Here is a 23,506-nt window from a genome sequence, read left to right as displayed (position 1 = left end):
ACGCACTGACTTCCATGGTACTAGAGGGAGGTTTAGAGGGTAAAAACTGCAGAGGAAGACAGAGACTGGGATACATCCAGCAATTGAGGACGTAGGTTACAAGTACTATTCTGAAATGAAGAGGTTGGCGCGGAGACGAATTCGTGGCGGACCACATCAAACCAGTCAGCAGGCTGAAGGCTAAAAAAAGAAAATTGGAGGCCCTGACCTTCGGAGAAGTCATGCAGTAATGTATACTGTCAGCTCCTGGGGAACCGCCTCTGCATAAAACCTTAGGTAGTGAACAAGCTGTGTTTGGTATACAATTATTCATCTCACTGCCTGTATTGTTGAGCATACAGCTATAGGAGGAGATCTCTTAGTGGTTGGAAGTGGTTTAAAACGAGTTATGCGATTCGTAGCGATTCGTTTTATTGCCCATAACCAAGTTTGTTCTCGTAAATGTCAACAACAGTGAACATATAGACCACTAGGATACTAATCCATTCGAGCGTTTTGCGGGCAGACAATAAAGAACTAAGAAAAGGAGTTTTTATTTCCAGCGGGGCTGCGCATATTTACATCATTTTTACGTTCTGCTGGTAACGGCTTTCTGCAACGGTCGTAAACCGCCACCAGGCGTAACGGAAGTTTAGATCGTTACGTTTAATACCCAGCCAAAGATCTTAGAGGAGAAAGCGGCGGCTGTCTCTCATGCTTCCCAGTTTATTTCCAAGTCCTTCTGAGATTACTTGGCCGACTGTTTACTTTCTCTGGTTTCCCTCCGTTGCGAGAACGGAGACATCTGTGGCAACGGATGTTAATATGCAACTTGATTTTTACTTTTGAAGCACGTTGCTCGTAAGTGCGAACTGGCATATGTCGTATGCTACTCACTAAACCAAATGCAACAGCAATGAAAAAAATCACACAGAATTATATATATATATATATATATATATATATATACAGGGTGTTACAAAAAGGTACGGCCAAACTTTCAGGAAACATTCCTCACACACAAATAAAGAAAAGATGTTATGTGGACATGTGTCCGGAAACGCTTAATTTCCATGTTAGAGCTCATTTTAGTTTCGGCAGTATGTACTGTACTTACTCGATTCACCGCCATTTGGCCCGATTGAAGGAAGGTAATGTTGACTTCGGTGCTTGTGTTGACATGCGACTCATTGCTCTACAGTACTAGCATCAAACCCATCAGTACGTAGCATCAACAGGTTAGTGTTCATCACGAACGTGGTTTTGCAGTCAGTGCAATGTTTACAAATGCGGAGTTGGCAGATGCCCATTTGATGTATGGATTAGTACGGGTCAATAGCCGTGGCGCGGTACGTTTGTATCGAGACAGATTTCCAGAACGAGGGTGTCCCGACAGGAAGACGTTCGAAGCAATTGATCGGCGTCTTAGGGAGCACGGAACATTCCAGCCTATGACTCGCGACTGGGGAAGACCTAGAACGACGAGGACACATGCAATGGACGAGGCAATTCTTCGTGCAGTTGACGGTAACCCTAATGTCAGCGTCAGAGAAGTTGCTGCTGTACAAGATAACGTTGACCACGTCACTGTATGGAGAGTGCTACGGGAGAACCAGTTGTTTCCGTACCATGTACAGCGTGTGCAGGCACAAAAGCAGCTGATTGGCCACCACGGGTACACTTCTGCGAATGGTTCATCCAACAATGTGTCAATCCTCGTTTCAGTTCAAATGTTCTCTTTACGGATGAGGCTTCATTCCAACGTGATCAAATTGTAAATTTTCACAATCAACATGTGTGGGCTGACGAGAATCCGCACGCAATTGTGCAATCACGTCATCAACACAGATTTTCTGTGAGCGTTTGGGCAAGCATTGTTGGTGATGTCTTGATTGGGCCCCATGTTCTTCCACCTACGCTCAATGGAGCACGTTATCATGATTTCATACGGGATACTCTACCTGTGCTGCTAGAACATGTGCCTATACAAGTACGACACAACATGTGGTTCATGCACGATGGAGCTCCTGCACATTTCAAAAAAAAAAAAAAAAATGGTTCAAATGGCTCTGAGCACTATGGGACTCAACTGCTGTGGTCATAAGTCCCCTAGAACTTAGAACTACTTAAACCTAACTAACCTAAGGACAGCACACAACACCCAGCGATCACGAGGCAGAGAAAATCCCTGACCCCGCCGGGAATCGAACCCGGGAACCCGGGCGTGGGAAGCGAGAACGCTACCGCACGACCAAGAGATGCGGGATGCACATTTCAGCCGAAGTGTTCATACGCTTCTCAACAACAGATTCGGTGACCGATGGATTGGTTGAGGCGGACCAATTCCATGGCCTCTACGCTCTCCTGACCTCAACCCTCTTGATTTTCATTTATGGGGGCATTTGAAAGCTCTTGTCTACGCAACCCCGGCACCAAATGCAGAGACTCTTCGTGCTCGTATTGTGGACGGCTGTGATACAATACGCCATTCTCCAGGGCTGCATCAGCGCATCAGGGATTCCATGCGACGGAGGGTGGATGCATGTATCCTCGCTAACGGATGACATTTTGAACATTTCCTGTAACAAAGTGTTTGAAGTCACGCTGATACGTTCTGTTGCTGTGTGTTTCCATTCCATGATTAATGTGATTTGAGGAGAAGTAATGAAATGAGCTCTAACATGGAAAGTAAGCGTTTCCGGACACATGTCCACATAACATAATCTATTTCTTTGTGTGTGAGGAATGTTTCCTGAAAGTTTGACCGTACCTTTTTGTAACACCCTATGTATATAAGTGAAATGTATAGTTATCCACCATATAGAACGTTCACTTCCCACATATAACACTACTGCTAAAGTAGACTGAACCAAAGATGCAAAAGAAAATTGCAGTATGGGCAATATACAGGGTGCTATGGGTATAGGTACAGATATTGCGGTAAATTAGTACCTTACTATGCACCCACTTCAGTGTGTTAGTTGTTTTTTCTCTGCAATCAACTTTCTTCCCACAAATACATCTCGTAATTTACTACCTGATATTTTCTAGACGATTGTTAAATGAATCGTGAACTCGATTACTACTATCCATTTTGCGTCCGCTTATCCACACTTGAATACCCGATCTGCTGCCCATGGAAAGCAGATACTGACAGCCTGCTTGTGACTTTGAGGTACTAACCAATCTAAAAACATACTACTAATAGCTATAATTAATAATCTGCACATGAACTAAATATTGATGTATCGTTGTTCAAGTACACTGCACTTAGTCATCAGTAGAGGAATATGCACTTATACCACCAACGCCGGCAGGTGTGGCCGAGCGGTTCTAGGCGCTACAGTCTGGAACCGCGCGACCGCTACGATCGCAGGTTCGAATTCTGCCTCGGGCATTGATGTGTGTGATGTCCTTAGGTTAGTTAGCTTTAAGTAGTTCTAAGTTCTAGGGGACTGATGACCTCAGATTTTAAGTCCCATAGTGCTCAGAGCCATTTGAACCATATACCCCCAACAGCCTCTATGTGATATGAAACGTCACTGTTACATGTAAACCAAGAAGATAGTGTGAACGTATTAAGCAGTTGCCAGACCAATGTACTATCTCGACACAAAATGAATGCGACTGCTTCCATTAGTAACCAACTGTAGGCCGAGTGCTTTTCGTCCTTGCACTGTTACGTTACCGCTGCGACAGGTTTCATCAGAATCGGTCAGTTCAGGGGAAACTGACGAACAGTTAGCTACAGACTTGTTCTTCGCGTCTTAACAATATAGTATAGTATATCTGTCAAAAATGGAGAATCCGTAATTGCAATGGTATATTTATATTACGTTTTGAACGGTAATAATGACAAGACAGTCATTCAGCGGCTGATTTCAGCTGTGTGTTTCAGATCAAGAAATGTAAGATAGTATATCTGTTACATAAATAAGCAAAACAAAGCATTTGACATTTGTTGTTATGGAAGCTTACTAGGCATTAAGTGATTTGATAAGATAATGAACGAGCAGGTTCTCCGCAAGACCGGCGAGGAAAGTGGAAAACACTAATATTGTAAAAAGGGGTAGGATAAGGGGACAACTGCTAAGACATCAGGGAGTAGCTTCTGTGGTACTCGACTGGACCGTAGAGGGAAAACTGTTGGGGAAGATAGGGACTGAAACACATGTAACAAATAATTCGGGACGTTGGGTGCACACTATGGGATTATAAGCACGCTGACACGCCTATGTAATGAGGAATTGACCGGTAGGTGTCACAAGAGGCGGACCCGTCAGTATAAAAGGAGGTGGGGAGTATTGTGTTGTTAGTAGCGGAGCACTAACAGCAGAATGGATCCGTGTGGAGAGCTCAGCGACTTCAAATGTGGACTAGCAACCGGATGGCACCCGCGACAGATCCTCAGGGATATTTCCCTGGGTCCTAGGTTAGAACCTAACTACTGCTTCAATTCTGAATAAGAAAACATCATCGACAACGGCTGAAGACTTCTGGCGTAAGAGATCACCTTCGTTTTGCCAATAGTCTTGTCAAAGAGGGCAGAGGAACGGAATATAGCTTCAGCGCACTCTCTTGCCCATGGGGTGGGAAACCGCTCCTCAAAGGCGGAAGAAACAGCAATGATCAATGGCATGAGGACGCAGAAGGCAATATAAACCACAGCATTAAAGACTAAAACTAAACTCCCCCCGAACAGGTCACGAAGGCCCAACGGTAGCGACCGTCGGCCGTGTCATCCTCAGGCCATAGGCATCACTGGATGCGGATATGGAGGGGCATGTGGTCAAACACCGCTCTCCCGGCCGTATGTCAGTTTACGAGACCGGAGCCGCTACGTCTCAGTCAAGTAGCTCCTCAGTTTGTCTCACAAGGGCTGAGTGCATGCCGCTCGGCAGATCGGTCACCCAACCAAGCGCCAGCCCAGTCCGACAGCGCTTAACTTCGGTGATCCGACGGGAACCGGTGTTACCACTGCGGCAATGCTTTGGCTGCATTAAAGACTCATAAGGTGTACCAAGAGGACATGAGACCTGCAACTGGCAAAATGTTCCGGATTGGCTCCCCATTCGAATCGGGGAGGCGACTACAAAGAGGAAGGTGACGATGAGAAAAAGATAGATTAACCAACAAAAAAGGTAATATTCTAAAAGTCAGAGCGTGGCATGTCAGAAGTTTGAACTTGGTAGGGAGGTTGGAAAATCTGATAAGGAAATACAAAGGCTCAGTTAATAGATAGATACAAAACGCAACAACGCAGCATGTCATTCTCAGTGGAGAGAAGTCTTCTGAAGTAAGAGTGAGTTCAGGTGTGCCGCAGGGGAGTGTCGTAGGAACGTTGCTATTCACAATATATATATAAATGACCTTGTGGATAACATCGGAAGTTCACTGAGGCATTTTGCGGATGATGCTGTAGTATATTGAGAGGTTGTAACAATGGAAAATTGTACTGAAATGCAGGAGGATCTGCAACGAATTGACGCATGGTGCAGGGAATGGCAACTGAATCTCAATTTAGACAAGTGTAATATGCTGCGAATACATAGAAGGAAAGATCCTTTATCATTTAGCTACAATGTAGCAGGTCAGCAACTGGAAGCAGTTAATTCCATAAATTATCTGGGAGTAGGCATTAGGAGTTATTTAAAATGGAATGACCATAGAAAATTAATCGTCGGTAAAGCAGGTGCCAGACTGAGATTCATTGAAAGAATCCTAAGGAAATGCAGTCCGAAAGCAAAGGAAGTAGGTTACAGTACACTTGTTCTCCCATTGCTTGAATACTGCTCACCGGTGTGGGATCCGTACCAGATAGGGTTGGTAGGAGAGATAGAGAAGATCCAACGGGGAGCAGCGCAATTCGTCACAGGGTCATTCAGTAATCGCGAAAGCGTTACGGAGATGATAAATAAACTCCAGTGGAAGACTCTGCAAGAGAGACGCTCAGTAGCTGGGTACGGGCTTTTGTTGAAGTTCCGAGGACATACCTTCACCGAGGAGTCAAGCAGTATATTGCTCCCTCCTACGTATATCTCGCGAAGACACCACGAGGATAAAGTCAGGGAGATTAGAGCCCACACAGAGACATACCGACAATCTTTCTTTCCATGAAGAATACGAGACTGGAATAGAAGGGGAACCGATAGAGGTACTCACGGTATCTTCCGCCACACACCGTCAGGTGGCTTGCGGAGTATGGATGTAGATGTAGATAGCGAGATCAGTGAAATGAAATGGAAATAATATAAGGATTTATGCAAGATTTTATATTCAGTTGGGACACAGATGATTGCAGAGGTCAAACATCTGTCCAATTTCGTCATTCTGATTAATTTGCTATTGAGTGTGCCTCTTGTACTGGGCTCTTAATTGACAGAGTCTCAGCGAGCTTTCACAGCATCGGGTTGTTGCGTTGACCAGAAAGTGCAGTCTTGCTGGGGACCGACTTTCAAGAGTGCTAAGAGCTCCGCCACGGCTGAGAGTAGCTCCCTCACACAGTGGGTGTCGTGCGGCGGTCGGTCACCGGTCAGCTGAGCTTTGTGTGCCGGATGTCGCTTTGGTGGTGCAGGCATATTCACAGAAACTCAGCGGGCATCTGGCAAACAGTCTGTACAAAATAGCCTACGGCAGTTTGGAATAAAGGAATCCCTGGAACTGCAGGGGAGCTGAGTGTTTCTTTACAGTCTGTTGTATTCATCCAAATAGTACCCTGTAGCGCCTACTGGGCCCACAGACCAGGCTCTAGTCATAGGGGACCTAAGCGTTTCTTTACAGTCTACGGGCAGCTGACTGGAGAGATAACATCGCCAGGTGCACAGTATTGTTAAGTTAGGGGAATGCTCGGAACATTTTTTGAAGGAGTACCGCCGTGTTTTTCTCTCGCCAGGACTCGAAGAACATTCAACTATCTCATGTCATTCTCAGGGTGAGACGCTGTGATTGTTCGGTGCCTAACAAAGTATATAGTGCGGGAGACAGGCGTTTTCTCTACTGGTAAACGAAGCGTGGGTTTCCTCGCATTCGGGTGAGCTGCAACATTTTTCGAAAGCAGGAGTCTGCACAAAATTGTTATCATTCTGTTAAAACTTGCCGAATTCGGCGATTGGGTAGCGACTAAACAAGATTTTTGGCCAAAAGAGGGCAAGGTTTGTTACGCCGTGTCCCACTGGGAGTTCAAGCAACAACCTTACGGATTGGAAAATACATAGTTTTTGGCCGCTTCTTTTTCGCAGCTTCTCCACGTGAAGCTTGTGGTCATGCTCGTCTGGTCTCTCTTCTGGAGATTCTTCTTCGTATGGTTTTTGGTCATTTCTGCGGCACTCCGACGGGACATAACTTTAATTTAGGCTTCTGCAACTGCTTAAGTTCCAGTTTAGCTTCTTGTACGGCAGAATCGTGGCGAGTTCACGGTGCCAGCGTGAGTACGGGATGATACTACCGAGTCCGTGTTAGGTGCGTTGTTCCAAAGTTGAGAGCATCTTGTTCCGAATTACGTTGTGCGAGATAGCACACTCATGATTCAGGCAGTTGGGTCCCTGCATGTGTTTTCTTTATCCCACAATGATCGATACAGCCATCATGTCGATTCGGAAGCGTGTGTAGAACGCGAGATTACTACGAGATGCTTTCCTCGCCCCCTTTCCCGCGGACGTTTCCACTCAGTATCTTCTTATGTTAAATGGATGAATTGTGCAGACACTGTTGTCCAAATTTCTCTTATCTTTTGATCTGGAGACATCACTATTTCGTTCGTGAATAAACTTCGTGCTGCGCTGGGTAGCCGCGGGGTCTAGGGCGCCTTGTCTCGGTTCGCGCAGCTCCCCACGTCGGAGGTTCGAGTCCTCCCAAGGGCTTGGGTGTGTGTGTTGTCCTTAGCGTAAGTTAGTTTAAATTAGATTAAGTAGTGATTAAGCTTAGGGACCGATGACCTCAGCAGTCTGGTCCCAAAGTTCAATGGTTCAAATGGTTCTGAGCACTCTGGGACTTAACAGCTGAGGACATCAGTCCCCTAGAACTTAGAACTACTTAAACCTAACTAACCTAAGGACATCACACACATCCATGCCCGAGGCAGGATTCGAACCTGCGACCGTAACGATCGCGTGGTTCCAGGCTGAAGCGCCTAGAACCGCTCGGCCACTCAGGATGGCGGTCCCAAAGTCCTTACCACCAATAAACTTTTTGGTTATCCTCCTGCATTTTATACTAGTAAATGATGGTCAAAGTGGACTCACATTTGATTTCAATAGTCGTATAAACGCCTTAATTCCTTTAATTACTATTAATTTTTGCAAGGGCCACACCCACGACTCATCTGTCAGGGCCATTAATTTCCCATCATTTCAGTCGTGCGTAATTTGCCATATCACATTTGAGTCGAAGTGCGGGTAAGGTGGGGTGGGGGTGGGGGAGGGGGCGGGAATCTAGATGTCGAAAGAGTTCACTCAATCCATATCATAGGCACACCTTCCTACTAGCCATAGCCCAGTGGCACTTTGAATTCACACGCTCGACTCACCTCGATGTCTTGCAAGTTCAGTGGCAGAGTTGTACTTATGATATTCGATAGCAAACCTACACCGATAAGAACGGTCCAGATATAGACGCAGAAGTCACAAGCAGAAGATGAATAGATAGAAATAGTATATAGATATATTGAACGGATAATTTAGCATGTAAAGGCAAAAGATAATCTAATAGGATCTGAAATGCGGCTGTAAGGAAAGGAATAGAAGAAAGTTGGTAGTACAAATGAGAGAGCAGAAATAAATCCGTTGAATTTCAGTTACGCGATAGTTAAAAGCTGTCAATTAGAGTAGATACCTAGAAATTACAATTACAATCAACGTAAAGTGAAACGGTCACATTCGTAATGTTGTGGGGAAGACAAACTAAAGACTCCTTTTCGTTGGCAGAACACCTAGAAGACGCAACAGGTCTGCTATAGAGACTGCCGACACTACGCTTGGTTGTCCTCTGCTAGAGTGCCGCTGTGCTGTGTGGGAGCCTTACCAGAAAGGATTGGCGGAGGACATCGAGAAAGTTGAAAGAGGAAGCTCGTTTTGTATTATCGTGCAACAGGGGAGAGAGTATCACAGATATGACAAGTGAGTGAGAATGGTAATGATCAAAGCGAGGCGTTTTTCGGTGCGGTGAGCTCTTTTCAAGAAATTCCAGTCCCCAACTTTCCCCTCTGAATGTGCAAATTATTTGGGGTTGCAAAACTACGTAGGGAGAAATGATCATCGTAATAAAATAAGAGAAATCAGAGCTCGTACACAAAGATTTCAGTGTTCATTTTTCCCTTGCGTTATTAGATAGTGGAACGGTAGAGAACTAGTCTGAAGGTGAATTGAAGAACCCTCTGCTTCAGTCTGAATTGCAAAGTAGTCACGTAAATGTAGTTGTAGAGTTTTGCAATAAATTTTAGCTAGTGGAAGCAAATACACTGTTTGAAAATCACAAGACGAAGAGATGTATTTGGAAAAGGTCTGGAGATGTGGGAAGATTTTAGTTGGTTTAAATCACGGTCAGATACCGGACTGTAAGGCGCAGCCAGGAACAGATATAGACTCAGATCTTAATTTAATGGTGATGAAGAGTAAAGTTTAACAGAATAGTACGGAAGAATCAGTGCGGAAAGAAGCAGGACACGAAAATACTCGGAAATGATGAGACGTATTTAAAGTTCGCATAAGATATGTATTTGCAATGATAAATACCACAGTACACAGTTCAGTTGAAGATGATTAGGCTTCTCTAAAATGAGCAATCTGAGACGATGGAAAGACAAACATAGATATTAGGAAGGTTACCGCGAAAGACATTGGTTAACAGATGAAATACTTCAACTGAAAGACGAAACATTACATTACATTACATGACATTAAAACTTGTTCCATAGAGCGTGAATACGACATCTCGTGATGATGTGGGAGTGTCAGATTAACATAAGATTTCCGTATACGATGTACTTTTTTTTACAATTTTTACTTAATATCTAAACAATTCATCTAGTGAGTAGAATGAGTTACCATTTATAAATTCTTTTAATTTTTTTTATAGATCCTGGTTGACTATCTGTCAGACATTTAATGCTATTTGGTAAATGACCAAAGATCTTTGTGACAGCATGAGTCACCCATTTCTGTGCCAAAGTCAGATTTAACCCAGAATATCGTGACAAAATAAAAACACCTACAGCCGTCCTTATGATTTTATTTTATTTTGTTGCTACCAGTTTCAACTGGTGTTTTTATTTTGTCACGGTAGTAAACGGCCGTCGTCCCAGAGACCTGCTAGAAGGATGGAAATACAAAAGCTTAACCCAGAATAGTGAAGATCATCCTTTCTTCTAGTTTTGTAGCTATGATCTTTGAAAGTACAAAAGCGTTCAAATAAAGACAGGAATACAACGGCATAAATCGCTCAGGAATGAAATAAATAATCAGTGCCGGAAGCCTAGGAGAAGTACCCGAGAAAGAAATAAATGTCGGAAGAACTGACTCAAGATACAGAAAAATCAAAACAAACTTGGTGAAATTAAAAGCAAGATTGGTAATAGTCAGTGTGATAAAAGAAGAAAGTGAAGTCTCTACGGAAGAGAAATGGGATCCAGTCTTAGAGTCGGAATTTAAAAGAGCTTTGGAAAGCTTGAGGCAGAAAGGATGGATAATATTCGATCTAACTTCCTAAAATCATTAGGGAAGTGGCAACGAAACGAATACTCAGATTGATGTGTAGAATCTGTGAGACTGACGACGTACTATCTGACTTTCGGAAAAATATCATCGATACAGTTCCGAAGAAAGCGGCGGCAGGTAAAGGCGAGACTTATCGAAAAGACAAATTAACAGCTCATGCATCCATACTGCAAACAAGAACGTTATACAGATGAATGATCAGTTACACGACAATCAGTTTAGCTTTAGGGAAGTAAAAGGCAAGAGAGAGGCAATTCTCACGTTCTGGTTGATATAATCGAAGCAAGAGTGAAGAAAAATCAAGACACGTTCATAGGATTTGCCAACTGAAAAAAACATTCGACAGGGTAAAATGGTGCATGATTTTCGATAGTCTGAGAAAAATTGGAGTAAGGTGCAGCGAAAGACGAATAAAAAACAATACGTACAAGAACCAAGAGAGTACAATGAGGTTGTAAGGCCAAGAACGATGAGCTAGAATTAAAAAGACGGTAAGACAGGAATGCAGTATTTCGCGCCAACTTTTCAGTCTATACGTCGAAGAAGAACTGGTGAAAATAGAAGAAAAGTTCATGAGAGGGATAAAAATTCAGGGTGGTTGGCTATCAGTGATAAGATTCGCTGATGACTTGAGTGAAAGTGAAGAAGAATTACAAGATCCACCAAATGATATGAATAGTATAATGGGTACAAAGTATGGCCTGAAAGTAATCCGAAGATAGAAGAAAGTAATGAGATGTGCAGAAATGAGAATAGCGAGAAACTTAACATCAGACTTGGTGGTCACGAAGTAAGGGAGCTTACGGAATTCTGCTCCTTGGAAGGAAAATAGCCTATTAGGGACGAAGCAAGAAGGACATAAAAAGCAGACTAGCACGGGTGAAGATGGTTTTCCTGGCTAAGAGAAGTCAAATATAGGCCTTAATCTCAGGAATAAATTTCTGAGAATTTACGTTTGGTCTCATGGACATTGGGAAAACCGGTACAGAAGAGAACAAGCACATGAGTTGTGGTGCTACAGGAGAATCTTGGAAGTCAGGTGGACTTGTGAGAAATGAGCAGGTCCTCTAGAGAATCGGCGAAGGGAAAATATGGAAATCACTGACCAGGAAGAATGGACGGGATGATAGAACATGGGTTTATACGTCAGGGAATATCATTCGTGGTTCTATAACACGTGCAGAGGGCAAAAGTTGTAGATGAGCAACTAACTGAGGGCGTAGTTGCACGTGCTACTCTGAGATGAATAGTTAGCACAGGCGAGGAATTCGTGGCTGGTCGCATCAGAATACTGATAACCACCACGCAAGGGAAACAATAACAGTAATACACTACTGGCCATTAAAATTGCTACACCAAGAAGAAATGCAGATGATACACTGGTATTCATTGCATAAATATATTATACTAGAACTGACATGTGATTACATTTTCACGCAATGTAGGTGCATAGATCCTGAGAAATCAGTACAAAGAACAACGGCCTTGATACGCCTGGGCATTGAGTCAAACAGAGTTTGGATGGCATGTACACGTACAGCTGCCCATGCAGCTTCAACAAGATACCACAGTTCATCAAGAGTAGTGACTGGCGTATTGTGACGAGCCAGTTGCTCGGCCACCATTGACCAGACGTTTTCAATTGGTGAGAGATCTGGAGAATGTACTGGCCAGGGCAGCAGTCGAACATTTTCCGTATCCAGAAAGGCCCGTACAGGACCTGCAACATGCGGTCGTGCATTATCCTGCTGAGATGTAGGCTTTCGCAGGGATCGAATGAAGGGTAGAGCCACGTGTAACCAATGGCACCCCATACCATCTCGCCGGGTGATACGCCAGTATGGCGATGACGAATACACGCGTCCGAAGTGCGTTCACCGCGATGTCGCCAAACACGGATGCGACCATCATGATGCTGTAAACAGAACCTGGATTCATCCGAAAAAGTGACGTTTTGCCATTCGTGCACCCAGGTTCGTCGTTGAGTGCACCATCGCAGGCGCTCCTGTCTGTGATGCAGCGTCAAGGGTAAACACAGCCATGGTCTCCGAGCTGATAGTCCACGCTCCTGCAAACGTCGTCAAACTGTTCCTGCAGATGGTTGTTGTCTTGCAAACGTTCCCATCTGTTGACTCAGGGATCGAGACGTGGCTGCACGATCCGTTACAGCCATGCGGATAAGATGCCTGTCATCTCGACTGCTAGTGATACGAGACCGTTAAGATCCAGCACGGCGTTCCGTATTACCCTCCTGAACCCACCGATTCCATATTCTGCTAACAGTCATTGGATCTCGACCAACGCGAGCAGCAATGTCGCGATACTATAACCGTAATCGCGATAGGCTACAATCCGTCCTTTATCAAAGTCGGAAACGTGATGGTGCGCATTTTCCTCCTTACACGAGGCATCACAACAACGTTTCACCGGCAACGCCGGTCAACTGGTGTTTGTGTATGAGAAATCGGTTGGAAACTTTCCTCACGCCATCACGTTGTAGGTGTCGCCACCGGCGCCAGCCTTGTGTGAATGCTCTGAAAAGCTAATCATTTGCGTATCATAGCATCTATTTCCTGTCGGTTAAATTTCGCGTCTGTAGCACGTCATCTTCATGGTGTAGCAATTTTAATGGCCAGTAGTGTAGTATTTCTTCTACCTATCGGAGTACCTCGCGCTGGTGTGGCACGTGTTTGTAGTCTGTACTGACCGAGCCGTCGCTTCCGCCGATGGCAACCAACTGCTGGAGGAGTCGTCGGCTTGACCCGCCGAGGGTGCGGAGCGCAGCAGCAAGGCGGGGTGGGGGCGGTCAGACGGTGGTAGCTCTCACCACCTGCACGTGCGCCTCCTTCTCCTTCTCCCCGGACAGGATGCGGCGCACAGACGAGTGCAGCGGCTCTGCAACAGGCACCACACACCGCGGCCACTGCAGCGGGCAACTCACGGTACCGCGAGAGAGGGGTGGTGATGTAGTAGCTGGCGAGCGTGACTCATGTGGGCCCGTACAGCTGAAAAACAAGACAGTGACTTGATAAGTTACTGGCTTTGTCAGTTTCATCCAGAGGCTCGTCGCCCTTTTCAATGGATTTGTGGACACGAGTCGCAAAATTCTCTTGTTATTCCACTGCACTAAAACGCAGTGAACTAAACTGCACCGTTCATTCGACCCTATTTACTCTGACCACCTTAAGTGAGTGGCATTTGTATCTTCTGTTCGTTCCTATACATTGTATTCACACAAACCTTTAATATTAAAACTTCCTGCCAGATTAAAACTGTGTGCCGGACCGCGACTCGAACTCGTGACCTTTGCCTTTCGCGGGCAAGTGTTCTACCAACTGAGGCACCCAAGCACGACTCACGCCGCGTCCTCACAGCTTTACTTCTGCCAGTACCTCGTCTCCTACTTTCCAAACTTTACAGATGCTCTCTTGCCAGGAAGTTTCATATCAGCGCACACTCCGCTGCAGAGTGAAAATCTCATTCTGGAAACATTCCCCAGGCTGTGGCTAAGCCATGTCTCCGCAATATCCTTTCTTTCAGGAGTGATAGTTCTGCAAGGTCCGCAGGAGAGCTTCTGTAAAGTTTGGAAAGTAGGAGACGAGGTACTGGCAGAAGTAAAGCTGTGAGGACGGGACGTGAGTCGTGCTTGGGTAGCTCAGCTGGTAGAGCACGTGCCCCCGAAAGGCAAAGGTCCTGAGTTCGAGTCTCGGTCCGGCACACAGTTTCAATCTGCCAGGAAGTGTCATATCAGCGCACACACCGCTGCAGAGTGAAAATATCATTCTGGAAACATCTCCCAAGCTGTGGCTAAGCCATGTCTGCGCAATATCCTGTCTTTGAGGAGTGCTAGTTCTGCAAGGTTCGCAGGAGAGCTTCTGTAAAGTTTGGAAAGTAGGAGACGAGGTACTGGCAGAAGTAAAGCTGTGAGGACGGGACGTGAGTCGTGCTTGGGTAGCTCAGCTGGTAGAGCACGTGCCCCCGAAAGGCAAAGGTCCTGAGTTCGAGTCTCGGTCCGGCACACAGTTTCAATCTGCCAGGAAGTGTCATATCAACGCGCACTCCGCTGCAGAGTGAAAATCTCATTCTGGAAATCTTTAATATTGCTTGATGCATTTTTTATTTTCCTTCTGGAGAAAAGGTATAGTCGTCGGATTTTTCAGCAGATATTTGCAATTCCATATTTGCGATGTGTAAATGGAGTCAGCCCAAACTGCTCATATCGCCCATTGCCGAGGAAAGCGTCGATTTGTTTCTAATTACAAACAAAATGATTTTAAAAGTGGAAGTTTACGGCCCATTCGATAGAGCGGTCCTGAATTGAACAATAACAGCGACAGTAGAGCACGAAGAATAACTAACTTTCCAGGAGCGACGACAGCGCCCTGGTCCTTGCCGACTGCTACCGCTATGCAGCAGCACTGCTCAGTTGCTACTGGAGTACTGTTTATTCTTCGTGTTTTATTTGTAACGGAAAACTATCCGGCGCTTTTCGTTGAATCTACGCATCGCATGAAAGACTCCAGCTAAACACTACAAAAACGAGATGGCAATTATCTGACGAAACACCAGACAAAATGCGCAGACGATTTTTTGGACGGATATTCGGTATCAAGCCCGTGGACTGATCACTTGCTTGCTCAAAAGTTGTTTACTTAAACATGAGTGTGTACACGTAATGTATGTAGTTTTTCTCAGTCCCTTCTGTTATGCTAGAAATTAGCATATCGTTCCAGTTACAACAATCTCAGCCGACTTCGTACCTTTCTCGTATGATGTTGGACCATGATGAATTAGGTATAATTACACTTACTACAGTAGGCCCACTTTCTTGCTGCACATAAAGACCAGTTCCAGCACGAGCGCCCAGTGGGCTGAGTTCAACCGCAGTATGTGATTTCGGCCTCCTTGCCACTCAGTTTCAACTCATTTCTCAGGTAAGTTTATGAAAAATTTCTCTCCCAACATTAACAAACGTTATATTATCGTACTAATTATTTCAAGGGCCTTCAAAAGTCATTAAAAAGTATACAGCTTCGCTTAAAAACCGTATTTGCTTCAGAATCTCGGTTGACACAAAAGTGGATTTATATTCAACAAAATTATACCCCCCCCCCCCCCCCCCCCGCCTCTGGGTGCTGTCATGTATCTAAATTCTCTTTGCGGTATCTTGAACGCCTCTCGAAAGAGGTGAAATTGCTGGGTGATTCACGCTATGGGACGGAAATCGCTAAATGTGATGTAAGTGTACAGACAAACAAACGATAGCAATTTCTGAAAAATTAGATGACTTATTCAACCCGTGGTCTAGGGGTAGCGTCTTAGATTCATAATCAAAACGTCTTCGGTCCAGGGTTCGATCCCCGCCACTGCCTAAATTTTGATAAGTAATCAGCATTGGCGGCCGAAGACTTCCGGCATAAGAAATCAAGGAGCCTTGTCAAAGAGGGCGGAGGAGCGGATAGAGGTTCAGGGCACTCTCTTGTCCTAGGGGTGGGAAATTGTCCCTAAAGGCGGAAGAATCAGCAATGATCAACGACATGAGGATGCAGAAGGCAATGGAAACCACTGCATTAAAGACACGTAACGTGTATCCACAGGACATGTGGCCTGTAATTGAAGAAGTGTCATGATGATCTCACCATTGGCAAAAGATTCCGGAATAATCCCCCATTCGGATCTCCGGGAGGGGACTGCCAAATGGGAGGTTACCATTAAAAAAAGATTGAATAATAAACGAAAGGATAACGTTCTACGAGTCGGGGCGTGGACTGTCAGAAGCTTAAAAGTGGTAGGGAAACTAGAAAATCTAAAAAGGGAAATGCAAAGGCTAAATCTAGATGTAGTAGGGGTCAGTGAAGTGAAGTGGAAGGAAGACAAGGAATTCTGGTCAGATGAGTATCGGGTAATATCAACAGCAGCAGAAAATGGTATAACGGGTGTAGGATTCGTTATGAATAGGAGGGTAGGGCAGAGGGTGTGTTACTGTGAACAGTTAAGTGACCGGGTTGTTCTAATCAGACCAACATCGACAACGATAGTTCAGGTATACATGCCGACGTCGCAAGCTGAAGATGAACAGATAGAGAAAGTGTCTGAGGATATTGAAAGGGTAATGCAGTATGTAAAGGGGGACGAAAATCTAATAGTCATGGGCGACTGGAATGCAGTTGTAGGGGAAGGAGTAGAAGAAAAGGTTACAGGAGAATATGGTCTTGGGACAAGGAATGAAAGAGGAGAAAGATTAATTGAGTTCTGTAACAAGTTTCAGCTAGTAATAGCGAATACCCTGTTCAAGAATCACAAGAGGAGGAGGTATACTTGGAAAAGGCCGGGAGATACGGGAAGATTTCAATTAGATTACATCATCGTCAGACAGAGATTCCGAAATCAGATACTGGATTGTAAGGCGTACCCAAGAGCAGATATGGACTCAGATCACAATATAGTAGTGATGAAGAGTAGGCTGAAGTTCAAGACATTAGTCAGGAAGAATCAATACGCAAAGAAGTGGGATACGGAAGTACTAAGGAATGACGAGATACGTTTGAAGTTCTCTAACGCTATAGATACAGCAATAAAAAATAGCGCAGTAGGCAGTACAGTTGAAGAGGAATGGACATCTCTAAAAAGGGCCATCACAGAAGTTGGGAAGGAAAACATAGGTACAAAGAAGGTAGCTGCGAAGAAACCATGGGTAACAGAAGAAATACTTCAGTTGATTGATGAAAGGAGGAAGTACAAACATGTTCCGGGAAAATCAGGAATACAGAAGTACAAGTCGCTGAGGAATGAAATAAATAGGAACTGCGGGGAAGCTAAGAAGAAAAGGCTGCAGGAAAAATGTGAAGACATCGAAAAAGATATGATTGTCGGAAGGACATACTCAGCATACAGGAAAGTCAAAACAACCTTTGGTGACATTAAAAGCAACGGTGGTAACATTAAGAGTGCAACGGGAATTCCACTGTTAAATGCAGAGGAGAGAGCAGATAGGTGGAAAGAATACATTGAAAGCCTCTATGGTGGTGAAGATTTGTCTGATGTGATAGAAGAAGAAACAGGAGTCGATTTAGAAGAGATAGGGGATCCAGTATTAGAATCGGAGTTTAAAAGAGCTTTGGAGGACTTACGGTCAAATAAGGCAGAAGGGATAGATAACATTCCATCAGAATTTCTAAAATCATTGAGGGAAGTGGCAACAAAACGACTATTCACGTTGGTGTGTAGAATATATGAGTCCGGCGACATACCATCTGACTTTCGGAAAAGCATCATCCACACAATTCCGAAGACGGCAAGAGCTGACAAGTGCGAGAATTATGGCACAATCAGCTTAACAGCTCATGCATCGAAGCTGCTTACAAGAATAATATACAGAAGAATGGAAAAGAAAATTTAGAATGCGCTATGTGACGATCAGTTTGGCTTTAGGAAAAGTAAAGGAACGAGAGAGGCAATTCTGACGTTACGGCTAGTAATGGAAACAAGGCTAAAGAAAAATCAAGACACTTTCATAGGATTTGTCGACCTGGAAAAAGCGTTCGACAATATAAAATGGTGCAAGCTGTTCGAGATTCTGAAAAAAGTAGGGGTAAGCTATAGGGAGAGACGGGTCATATACAATATGTACAACAACCAAGAGGGAATAATAAGAGTGGACGATCAAGAACGAAGTGCTCGTATTAAGAAGGGTGTAAGACAAGGCTGTAGTCTTTCGCCCCTACTTTTCAATCTGTACATCGAGGAAGCAATGATGGAAATAAAAGAAAGCTTCAGGAGTAGAATTAAAATACAACGTGAAAGGATATCAATGATACGATTCGCTGATGACATTGCTATCCTGAGTGAAAGTGAAGAAGAATTAAATGATCTGCTGAACGGAATGAACAGTCTAATGAGTACACAGTATGGTTTGAGAGTAAATCGGAGAAAGACGAAGGTAATGAGAAGTAGTAGAAATTAGAAAAGCGAGAAACTTAACATCAGGATTGATGGTCACGAAGTCAATGAAGTTAAGGAATTCAGCTACCTAGGCAGTAAAATAACCAATGACGGACGGAGCAAGGAGGACATCAAAAGCAAACTCGCTATGGCAAAAAAAGGCATTTCTGGCCAAGAGAAGTCTACTAATATCAAATACCGGCATAAATTTGAGGAAGAAATTTCTGAGGATGTACGTCTGGAGTACAGCATTGTATGGTAGTGAAACGTGGACTGTTGGAAAACCGGAACAGAAGAGAATCGAAGCATTTGAGATGTGGTGCTATAGACGAATGTTGAAAATTAGGTGGACTGATAAGGTAAGGTATGAGGAGGTTCTACGCAGAATCGGAGAGGAAAGGAATATGCGGAAAACACTGATAAGGAGAAGGGACAGGATGATAGGACATCTGCTAAGACATGAGGGAATGACTTCCATGGTACTAGAAGGAGCTGAAGAGGGCAAAAACTGTAGAGGAAGACAGAGATTGGAATACGTCAAGCAAATAATTGAGGACGTAGGTTGCAAGTGCTTCTCTGAGATGAAGAGATCAGTAGATGACAAAAAAAAAAAAAAAAATTCAACAGAAAGAGCTTTGCAAATTGAGCTAGTTAATAACACGTTGGTCCATCTCTGGCCCTTATACAAGCAACTATTCGGCTTAGCGTTGATTGATAGAGCTGCTGTATAGCCTCCTGTGGGATTTCGTGCCAAATTCTGTCCAACTGGAACGTCAGTTCATCAAAATCCCGAGCTGGTTGGAGAATATTGCCCATAATGCTCAAAACGTTCCTAATTGGGGAGAGATTCTGCCATCTTACCGGCCAAGGTAGGTTTGGCAAGCACGAAGACAAATAATAGAAGTTGTGGTCATGTGCGGGCGGGCATTATCTTGTTGAAATACTCGTATAAGTGCAAGACCGCTTACCATGGAGGGCAACAAAACTGGTCGTAGAAAATCGTTGATGTACCTCTGTGCTGTAAGAGTTTAGCGGATGACGTCCAAAAAGGTCCTCCTTTGAAATGGTTGTCGAGTCGTATGATAGGCGACGGCTGGGCTGATATCCCGCCAGTGTTTGGGGCGTCTCCAGACGCTGGTCATTGTAGCTCAGTTCGAAGCGAAACTCATCATTAAAGACAATTCTATTCAAGTGAATGGGATTCCATGTCAAATGGCAGATTTAAAGATGTGCAACAATAGATATTAACAACGTGAGTTCTTCCTGTAGGATTGCCAGATATATGGCTATCATAAGACAGAATGGCCCGTATCTCCACACGTAGTAGCTCACGTATACGTGACAGAGTGATCTTGCTTTAGCTTCTCTGTATAAATAAAACGAAGAAAGAAAGAAAAAAGACCCTTCTGGAACACTGGAGGTAAATAAATACCTGAAACGAACGAACAGAATTTTCTTTTTCCGTTCTGTTAAATTAAGTTTCATTTATGTACATGTGACAAAACTATACAAATATACCTTTAAAATCAGATTTGAAAATTATAAAATCAGTAAACAATTTCAGATGCACAAACGTAAGTGCTGCAACATCTGAATCACAATAAAAGCATGAGAATTATAACAGCTAGTAATAAGAGGGCTCGCAGTACAAAATAGTTTATACAGCTAGCAATTATAACTGCAACTTTTTGAGTTCATGTACGTTCTACTATGCATGTTAAAAAGACTAATCATTATTACAGTGACAGCAGCATTCACACCCAGACCACAAGAGGCAGATCTATCTCGCAATCATTGAGAAGAAAATAGTACACACTACTCTGTTAGTCATTATGTAGAGAACATAGAGTAACTATTGCTGAAAAGTTAATGTAAATGTTAATAATAAACATCTCTAGAATTCTACAGCATGCAACCAAAGTACAGTACACGTTACCGTACAATATTCCGGCCAAGGTCAGTGATGCATAATTATTAACACCCTTTTTATTTACCTGTGCTCAAACTCTCCTACATCTTATTAGTTAACAAGTATATAAATATGCACAAATAAAAAAAATTGTACACAACATATAAATTCTTTGAGAGGGAAAGCTGTCAGTGACACTGTCACTTTACGTATGAATCAATTTTTTGGTTATTCATCTTTAGTATTATTTCTGTGCAACAGATATGTGGACGGATAAAATAACTAAATTAGTAACATCTCCGCCTGTCCTATATTACTTTACCTCCGCTTGCAACAACTACTTGTCACCCAGTAATGGCTATAGAAGAAAATTAGCGAATAAATGAAATTTCATTCAGAAAGCAGTTGCACTCAGCGTCTATTGACTTGTAAATTATAGATTGCAGCGATCAGTCATCCTTTTTACAGTTTTGTTTTTATCGTGCAGATCTAGATTTCGGCTAGAAGCTAGCCATTCTCAATGCACTATTATTTTCGCTCATTCCATGTAATTCCCTGTTGGTCGGGCTTCATCCACAGTATTCAATGAACTGTGGATGAAGCCAGACCAACAGGGAATTACATACATTGAGTGAAAATAACACTGCATTGAGAATGGCTAGCTTCTAGCCGAAATCTAGATCTGCACAATAAAATTTAAAAAGGACGACTGATCGCTGCAATCTATAATTTACTAGTACAAATAAAATTTCTTTCGAGCATATCAACCAAAAAGTTCATGTCCATAAAGGCATAAAAATGCACAGAAGGAAGATTGCAATTTACGGTACTGTCGACAAGGATGTCACTAGACATGACACACAAGATGCAGCAGATCAATAACGACAAGGGAAATCATGGCATTCGCCTTAACCGATTTGCAGGAAATGCGGTAAAGTAAATTTGTGTGACCAAACGAAGATCTGGACCTGCCTTAACCGTTGCATTCCCTCTCTGGGACAGGAAATAAGAGAAAATGGGGCTGCAGTGACAGATGTGATATGGAAGAACGCAGAGGGAACTCTACACAGCTGTTGTTGAATGAAATTATCCTAATTTTTGTCAACATCGAAAAAAAGGTTTTGGTGTAGTTAATGGGATTTCGTTTTAATTGCGAAATTCTCTAGACGACGAACAAGATGTTTGACTGGAATCCTTTATAAGATGACAGAATGGCTGAGCAGTTTTGATCTTCAGAAAGCGAAATTCCAATACTGCAGGTAGACATAATAGAAGAAGAAGAAACTATTCCAGAAACAAATTGTTGGAGAATGTACGCGTAGAGCACAACGTTGCACTAAGTGAATCGTGAACTGTACGAAACCAGAAAAGAAGAGAATCAGAGTATCTGAGACGTACTGACACAGAAGGATGTCGAAAATTAAGAGGGCTTATAAGATGAGAAATGAGGAGATTATCTGCAGAATGGGCGAAGAAAGAATTACATGGAAGGTAATGACTAGAAGAAGGGACGAGGTGATGGGGGTGTGTTAATACATCAGGGAATAACTTCCATAATACCTGAGAAAGCCGAAGAGAACAAAGACTGTATGCGAAGACAGAGATTGGAATATATCGAAAAAGTAATTGAGGAAGTTGATTGAACGTTTAGGTATCGTACGATGTAGAAACAACTCCGACGATAAATAAGAGACCCTAGAGGTGTACGAGTAGATAAGAATTCGATCCTTTCCATGGGAGACACTCAAACCGTGTCAATCGACCAGTCGCAGCAACCAGCTAACGGCGGTAAGTACCGAGCCCAACGGCCTGACAGTAGCTCTTCAAATACATCACAGTAAGCGATATGTTACGATCCAGTCATTATATTGGAACCGATCCGGCTACACTCACAGTCTGCCTTAGGACTTGGTCACCACTATGTGTTCTACGTTTGGTTAAAGACGACATTGTTTAACCCCCCCCCCCCCCAAAAAAAAAGAATTGTTTCTGTCCCAAGTCACCTCAGTTTCTGCTGCACTAAGTGGGCTCCTTCCACCAAGTACCAATTTTCTCCAGAGTATTCTCGCATCCCGTCCCTCTCCTGGTCTTAGAAAAAGCCTCTTCCCTCATTTACTTAGTTATATTTTCACTATTTTTTCATCAGTAGTATTTTCGTATTTACCCAAATTTTCATTCCGATTATCTTCTTTCTTTCTTACTACAATTTTTACTCTATTTCTCTTTTTTACCCCCTTTTTCCCTTTTGCTTTCCTTCTCTTTCTATTTTCGCTTCTTCTCAAACTTTTTCCATGTTTTTCTAATTCGCTCCCTATACCACATCTCCCTTATCCTCTGTTCCTATTTACTTCTCACTTTGTTAACTATCTCTGACTTCCTACCCTCTCTGAAGTTTCTCCTATTACCTTTGTCATCCACCACACTTACAACCCATTCGTTAGTGTGATGTACTCCCCTGCCCAACATTCCCACTCCTATCCCATTTTTCTCCCTGACGAAGGAATTAATATTTACAAAAACTAGGAGCAGGTTTTTCTACTTTTAATATGTCTATTGGCAATACTGCAATGTCACTCCCCCCCCCCCCCTCCTTTGTTCCTGCCAACCACTGTAAATGTAACATTTCCTCAAGTGAACTAATTCTTCTTTTGATACAATATGAGTCTTTTGTCATACGTGAGTTCATTAAAACTTTTGAAAACTGTATAAAATGACATCGGATCAAAACGAAAGAGCTATTTTTATTTGCTTCGTTTTTAATTTGACTTTTCAGGATTTTGACAAAAGATGGGTATCGAAGCTAATGGAACATAAACTGAAGGTCTGTTTTATTGCACTTGTCATGAAAGTTATTTAGAAGTTCAACTGTGGTATCATTGAGTTACAGAGAGCTGTGATAATTGCTAGGACATAATGGGAAATGTATCCTAGCTTAAGTTCCCAAATGCTGGGGGACAGGGATAATACA

The 23,506-nt window shown here is 43.4% G+C and overlaps 1 protein-coding gene across 1 annotated transcript in view; it reads right to left on the bottom strand.

The window, feature by feature from the left end:
* LOC124775952 overlaps positions 1 to 23,506 on the bottom strand; it is a 277,099-nt gene that overhangs the window by 51,497 nt on the left and 202,096 nt on the right. Inside the window, exon 2 of the mRNA XM_047250794.1 lies at positions 13,396 to 13,583. Within this exon, the coding sequence (XP_047106750.1) occupies positions 13,396 to 13,583 (188 nt within the window). The remainder of the gene's footprint in view (positions 1 to 13,395; positions 13,584 to 23,506) is intronic.

Source organism: Schistocerca piceifrons, chromosome 2, assembly GCF_021461385.2.
Source record: "Schistocerca piceifrons isolate TAMUIC-IGC-003096 chromosome 2, iqSchPice1.1, whole genome shotgun sequence".
NCBI classification, from domain to species: Eukaryota; Metazoa; Arthropoda; class Insecta; order Orthoptera; family Acrididae; genus Schistocerca; species Schistocerca piceifrons.
Note: the sequence above shows the minus strand (reverse complement) of the source record. Positions and strands in the feature narration are given on the sequence as shown.